This window comes from Crassostrea angulata, chromosome 2 (assembly GCF_025612915.1).
Source record: "Crassostrea angulata isolate pt1a10 chromosome 2, ASM2561291v2, whole genome shotgun sequence".
Classification (NCBI taxonomy): Eukaryota; Metazoa; Mollusca; class Bivalvia; order Ostreida; family Ostreidae; genus Magallana; species Magallana angulata.
The window spans coordinates 36,634,121-36,641,408 of NC_069112.1; the positions used below are offsets into that span (position 1 = coordinate 36,634,121).

General features: G+C 34.1%; 1 protein-coding gene across 1 annotated transcript; it reads left to right on the forward strand.

The window, feature by feature from the left end:
- Positions 1–1,708: 1,708 nt before the first annotated feature.
- Positions 1,709–4,339, forward strand: LOC128174274 (uncharacterized). Its single transcript, XM_052839867.1, has 5 exons — positions 1,709–1,831; positions 2,535–2,930; positions 3,028–3,237; positions 3,341–3,500; positions 3,840–4,339. Exons 1-5 carry the CDS (start codon positions 1,709–1,711, stop codon positions 4,118–4,120), a joined length of 1,170 nt encoding a protein of 389 aa, XP_052695827.1. The 3' UTR covers positions 4,121–4,339.
- Positions 4,340–7,288: the final 2,949 nt, after the last annotated feature.

Genomic DNA, 7,288 nt, shown 5'->3' on the forward strand with positions numbered 1-7,288 from the left:
AATGAGTAGTCAGGAAGCTGCATATAGATTAAGTAATTTGAAATTAATTCACACTAGCAGAAAGTTCATATACATTAATTCAAGGCAACCTAAGAAAAGATTTAAAATGTTGAAAAGCAAGAAACAAATTGAATGTTTAGAAAATGATTGTACAGACATATTCCAGTCAAATTTAATTGATTATTATTGTTGTAGACCAACAGAGTTAGAAAATATGTGTGTATTTAGATTTTGCTCTTGGTATTAAAAATGTTATGACCCTCCATCAAAACGAGAAAGGTATCAAAACAATCGTATCTATATTGCAAAATACGACTTGTGGATGCGAAAAAGTAAAAGACCATGTGTTGTACGCACACCAACTTTTCCTGTATTTACTGATGATTATTATTATAGTTTTTTGTTTTTATTAATCCCCCATAGAGCAGAGGTGGAACTATTACAACCTTATGAAAATGCTAAAGATGCCTTTGTTAATAAAAGAATGCAGATGGACAGTTCTTTAAATTTTACATATTTTTCATTTGTAGAACAGATTGAAGATGCTATAAGAAAATTAAATATGGTTGAGGAATGAACTAAAGCTGAAATTGCTAAAAATGATGATGGACATATTGAATGTGAAGTGTTTTCTTATAATCAGATGGAAGAGATGTCTTTGAATGAAAACTTGACATTAAGAAATTTTAAAAAGGAACAATTGGAAATGTGCAATCAAGCTGATTCTGAGCACTTCCAGTTCCATGATGAGTTCCATTTGCATTCTTTGCATTATGTCTTATGACGAGTTTCAAAGTAGTACTAAAGAATTGACATTTTCCCAAGTAAAAGCTTTACGACATGTTCAAGAATTGTTCAGTGAAAAACAACTGCCATTTCATATTTTTATAACAGGTGGGGCTGGTGTTGGAAAAACTTTTATGACAAGACTTTTGATAGCTTATATTCAATTGTATCAGGCAAAGATTTTTAATTCAAATCCTGTTATATTATGTGCTCCTACAGGAACTGCAGCAAATAACATTGGAGGAAGAACAATTCATTCAGTATTTAAGATTCCTGTGGGAAAGTATTTACATTACAGCAGTCTTTCACCTTATGGTTTAACAATTTTGAGAAAACAATTTCAAGATGTTCACACTGTTGTCATAGATGAAATTAGTATGGTTAGTCAAGAGTTGCTTATGTTTATAAGTAGAAGACTGTCAGAAATAAAAAAACAATGATAGTGTGTTTGGTGGATGTAATATAATAGTTGTTGGTGATTTTTATCAGCTTAAGCCGGTTAAAGGATCATTTTGCTTTAAAAATGAATTACTTTGGCATTTGTTTCATCCAATATTCTTGAGAGAAAATGTTCGTCAAATTTCAGACACTTCTTATTCTGGATTATTAAATCGTATTCGCATTGGTCATCCAACTGAAAAAAATATCTCTTGTCTTGTATCCAGATTGTTGTACAATGAGATTGATTATAATGATTATTTACATATTTTCTCAACAAAGGAAAACGTTGAAAAGTATAATACTATGCAGATAGAAAAATTAAAACATAAAACAATTATTGTTCGTGTAAATGCTCAGCATTCCTTTTCATCAGATGATAGTAATACTGTTGGAGAAGTACCAGATTACATGATTCCAGTTAATGATGTTGATGCAGGGGGGATTAAAAAGGCATTTACTGATTTCAGAAAATGCGAGAGTAATGTTGACAAGAAACATCAATGCTGAACAAGGATTGGTTAATGGTGCTATGGGTATTGTGACTGAAATTATTTTTCAAGGTGGTATTCCTTCAGTTGTGTTTGTCAAATTTGATGACCCAAAGGTTGGTAAAACACGGTGCAATGGACAAAATACTTTACATACATCAATACCTATCCGTCCTGTTGAAAGTGAATTTTTATATCATGGGCGTCGTGTTATCAGAACACAATTTCCTTTAATTTTGGCTTGGGCTTGCACAGTTCATAAAGTTCAAGGAATTTCCTTAGACAAGGCAGTAATAGATCTCGGCAGTAGTATTTTTGAGTATGGCATGGCATATGTTGCTTTGAGTAGAATAAGGACTATTTCTGGATTAATTTTGATAAAATTTGACCCAAGTAAAATTAAAGCCAGTGATGTTGTTACAAAAGAGTATAACCGATTAGGAAACAAATACTGACTGTAAAATGTATAAGATGAATTTTGTACCATATTTGCCATTATAATGCCTAAAATTCTTGAGAAGTGTTGCACTATTAAAAATTGAAACACTTCAGAATCCATGTGTAATTTCAATTGGTATTTTATTTTAATAAAGCAATTGTGAGAGTTAAAATTCAAAATTTTTATAAAAGTTTGAAATATTAAAAAGCAAATTTCAAAGAAAGAACTAAAAGAAGAGAATTGATTTACTTATCTCTAATTCTAATGGAAAAATAAATGAATACAATTGTATATTTAGTCAAAGATCATAAAGGCAGATATGGTACTCTGTATTTTAGCAATCATTTGTGAATTTCTATATTTTTCCCTTTTTTTATCAGTCGGACGAAAGTGTGTCAAAGCGTTTAAAAGTCATAAAGAAATCAGACGAGTTGCTTCATTGCAACAATTCAAAGACAAACAAAGAAATGAAATATTTTAATTTTGTTGGCGCTGAAGGTGATAATGCTATGATTGTCAGATGCTACATTACATCTAAGTTCAACACCATTGAACCTGGATTGAGCTTCAGATTTCAAAATTTGACAACTCGAGGAAAGAATGAGTTTTGGGCAACCAGCAAAACAATCATATCATACACGTCTACAGTTGATGTAAGCCCAGACATTGCTCTTCCATGCTTGCCAGAAAAAATGCCACCAGATGGACTTAACCATTCTTTACAAGAGGCATTAAATTCCCCAGAAAAATCTAGCATTATGGGAAAAATTGTTAAGGTAGATATGTGTAACTTTTAATTTTTATGAGTACAGTAACTTACAGAAATGTTTGTTTACGTTTTGCAATTTTAAGTATTCTGTTCTTTTCATATAGGTTTCTCCAATTAAGTATGTAAGAGACGGCAATCTTGCAGTGAAGTCAATACTCTTGAAGGACAACAGCACAGTTGCCAAAGTTTGTCTTTTTGACAAACTTGCAGAAAATGAGTATGCCGAAGGAAACAATTTGCAAATTACAGCAGTGTATCCAAAGAAGTACTTGGGTGTTGATCAGTTGACTGCAACTGCAGTATCAAAATGTCAGGCATGTAACAAGTAGAAAAAATATTAAATTTTTATATAATACTCTTTGTTTAAAAGTATATCAGTGTTTATGATTTTATTTTTAAAATTTTCCTTTTTTACAGTTTTTATCTGACCAGAATTTCCCCGAAATGGTTGATGAAGATTTACAGATATTTCAAAATGACGAAGACTTCTTCAATTCTGTTAGTGATTTGCAAGCATCAATTGTTACTCTTACAGACATCCTTGATATTGACATCTACGATGTCTGCGCTAAAGATGGTAAGTATGAGAATGTGCTGTTTAGTCTACTTAAGCTGAAATTGTGTATGTTTGATGTCATATTTTAAACTAGAATTCCTCCTACTGTGCATTGTTTCCTTTTTTCCCCAAAGAAATGCATAATTTTTCAGGAAATTGAACTATACATTAAAAAAAAATTAAAATGAAAATAAAGGCAATTTTATATAGTAATATGTTTTCTTGACTTGTTTTATTTTTCCCTTAAAATTAAGACAAATATATTTCAAAATTAAACTTTTAAATGCATGAAAATTGACATACAGGAATCTATAGGAAGGGTATATTGCATCTTTTTTGATTGAAAATATTTATCTTCAGCCTGTAGAGAGAAAAAAATGCTGAAAAACAAATGTCCTATCTGTAATGGAAAGGATAAAAAGAATGAAAGAAACATCAGAGTAACCTTCTTGTATTCCACAGAATCAAAGCAAGATGAGAGGTCAACTGTCTTTAAAAACACTCTGCGAGAAATCATGAAAGACAATTTTAACATCGAGTCAAAATCTGCATGTTTGAGCGCTCTTCTCGAAAAGTTGCCCATAAAATTTAAATGTTACATTACAGCGAAAAACTCATTCTACAACATCTCACAGTTGTAGATAGCAATGTTAGTTTTTTTCTGAAAGGTTACATTACAGCAAAAAAATCTCACAGTTGTAGAGAGCAATGTTAGTTTTTTCTGAATTTTTTTTATTTTAGTTTTTTTTCATATAGCTGATTTTTTTTTGGTAGATTTTTTGTTTTAGCTTTTTTGTTTAAAAGTTTCACTAGCTATAAAAGTATATGTTCACATGTCAATTGATGCAAGATGAAAGAGGCGCTGTATTTAAAGAGACAATTTACAAGAAATTACAAAAGATGTTGACTTTTAAACTAGGAGCATGTCTTGTGCAAGTGTCCATTTGGAAATGTTTCCAAAATTATATTAGTGTGATATATACATTTTCTAAACATCTCAGAGTTGTTTGACCTCTGACAGTTGTATTGTAGTAAGCAATAATGTTAGTTTTTTTTGGTTTTTGCTTTTGTTTTACTTTTTTTGTAATTTTCAATGCTATAGAAGTACGTAGTATTAGCAGTCATCATTTTTTGTTGTTGTTGATTTTGTTAACTTTAGCACCATGATACAAACTGTAGCTTTAGCACTCAGTACAAAATATTTACAAGCAGTATTATTTTAGTACAATATAGCTCTCGAAACATGATATTCTTTGTTCTAGTCGTTACAACTAGTCAATTCTTTTTAAACTTGTTATGTCAATAAAGTTTTCATATATTCAAAATGAATTGATTATTTTATAAACTTTGATATCTGCATGACCCTTAGCTTGCTACTTTGGGATTAAAGGTCACAGACACATGGAAAGATGGTTTGAAGTTAGGTTAAGCAATGTTTAAGGTAGTCCCTTTAGTACTGATCTAGTGATTTTGAGGTGAAAGGTTCAAAGTTTCTGCACATAAGAAAATACTGTTTGCTGAATATCTTGATAAATATTCATCGAAGTTCTAACATCCTAAGTTAATCGACATAATAGGTTTTTTCGTTAATGAACACTTAATATTGTATAATCATAGTTTTTAGAAACCTTACCCGATAGAAACATTTACTCCTGCAATTTTGTACGGCCCATAAATTTGGTGCTTGCACCAATGTTTCTTGTATTTCGATTTTATAGTTGTGTTATTTTCGTCTATGGAATAACTAGCTTTTGTCCGGATCGTACTCACTGTAGCTATTATCGTACCCGCGGTCAAGCATACGTTCTTATTGGATGCATTGGCTACTTGTATAAACACGTGCTTCGGCCTATTAATTACAAGACACTTTGCAATTGCGAGCTGCTTTTGTATATTGCCAGTCGGTTCTAATAACACGGTATGGTTTTTCTGAGTGCGCGAGAGTTTTATTGGAAGGAGGTGGAACAGTTCTTGGGATTCGTGAACTACCATCGAAACTTTATCAAAGGGTATTCAGCCATTGCGAAACCCCTGACATTAATCACAGGAAAGAAACCTTTTGAGTGGGGCCAGGAACAACAAAAAGCTTACGATACCTTAAAGAGTGCGCTTCAAACAACTCCAGTGTTGACATTGCCAAATTCAACTGACAAGTTTATTTTGGACACCGATGCCTCGAACAATGCCATTGGCGCGGAGCTCTTACAGGTACAAGATGGACAAGAGAGGGTTGTCGCATATGGTAGTTTCACATTATCTGCAGCACAGAGGAGGTACTGTACCACTAGGAAAGAATTGTTGGCAGTAGTACGCTTCACACAGCATTTTAGACATTATCTCCTGCGTCGAGAATTCCTGGTGCGCACAGATCATAGCAGTCTACAGTGGCTGATGAACTTTAAGGAGCCACAAGGGCAACTAGCGAGATGGTTGGAGGTCCTCAGCCAATATCATATGCAAATTCAACATCGTTCTGGGAAAAAAACATGTGAACGCAGATGTTTAATCTAGGCTGGACGACAATGAACCTTGCAAGGAGATGTCCATGTTTAACCCACCTTCATCTCTTCCGTGCGGTGGATGTAAATACTGTGTGAAAGTTCATGAGAAGTGGCAAGATTTTATAAAAATTGATAACGTTATCCCACTAGCCGAAAAAAAGAATAGGGGAATAACAGAAGAGGCGGATCAAAACACTACTGTTGTACAGGAAATTGTTATTCATGTACCAAATGCCACAAATACAGAGACAATCAAAACTGAGGAGGCAGTAAGCATAAACTCAGTTGCGACAAGTTATGGTATCCAGTATACGACCGATCAGTTGTCTGCTGAACAATCTAAAGACAAAGATCTGCATCTGGTATTACATTGGCTTAAGAACCAGGAAGAACCAGCAGAGACGGACCTGTTTCTAGCAGATCAAGCTGCCAAGAAATACCATATCAATAGAGAGCAATTTTTCTTGGATAGTGATGGAGTTCTTCGTAATAGGTCAAATAACAACCTGACCAGGTTAGTTGTGCCAAAACCATACATACAGGAAGTTCTCTCACTAAACCATGACTTACCAATGACAGGCCACCAGGGGGTTGATAGGACAAGGGCAAGAATAAAAGAGAAATTCTATTGGTACAAAATGAATGAAACAATCAAAGCATATGTTCAAGCATGTGCAATATGCAACAAGAACAAAAAACCAACGAGGAAAGCAAAATGTCCATTATCTCAGTATCATGCAGGCGTCCCGTTGGAACGGGTGCATATTGATTTTATGGGACCCCTCCCTGAAACACCTAAGGGGAACACAAATATTCTGGTGATGGTAGACCAATTCACAAAGTGGGTTGAAATCATACCACTGCCGTCTCAGACAGCCGAAGAAACAGCAAGGGCTATGGTGGATCAAGTGTTTACTAGAATTTGATGTCCTCTAACTATTCATAGTGATCAAGGGAGGAATTTTGAAAGCTCTTTGTTTAAATCCATTTGTGAAGCTTTTCACGTCCATAAGACTAGAACCACACCATACAGGCCCTGTGCGAACGGGCAAGTGGAGAGATTCAATCGCACTATTATGGATGCTGTCATCTGTTTTGTTAGCAACTCTCAGACAGATTGGGATGAGTACCTTCCTCAACTGGCAGGGGCAATCAGATCGTCAGTGAACAGGATGACGGGCCTAACACCCAATATGATGATGTATGGACGAGAGGTTAACATGCCAGCTGACTTGGTTTTTCAGCCTCCAGCCTCCGATACCACTACAGATGAGGCAGAATATGTCTGCAAACTAAAGGAAGCTATCA

Coding starts and splice junctions, on each gene's coding strand:
- LOC128174274 (XM_052839867.1), top strand. CDS start 1,709: ATGTTGACAAGAAACATCAATGCTGAACAAGGATTGGTTAATGGTGCT. Junction 2,931..3,027: donor TTATGGGAAAAATTGTTAAG/GTAGATATGTGT, acceptor CTTTTCATATAG/GTTTCTCCAATTAAGTATGT. Junction 3,501..3,839: donor CGATGTCTGCGCTAAAGATG/GTAAGTATGAGA, acceptor ATTTATCTTCAG/CCTGTAGAGAGAAAAAAATG.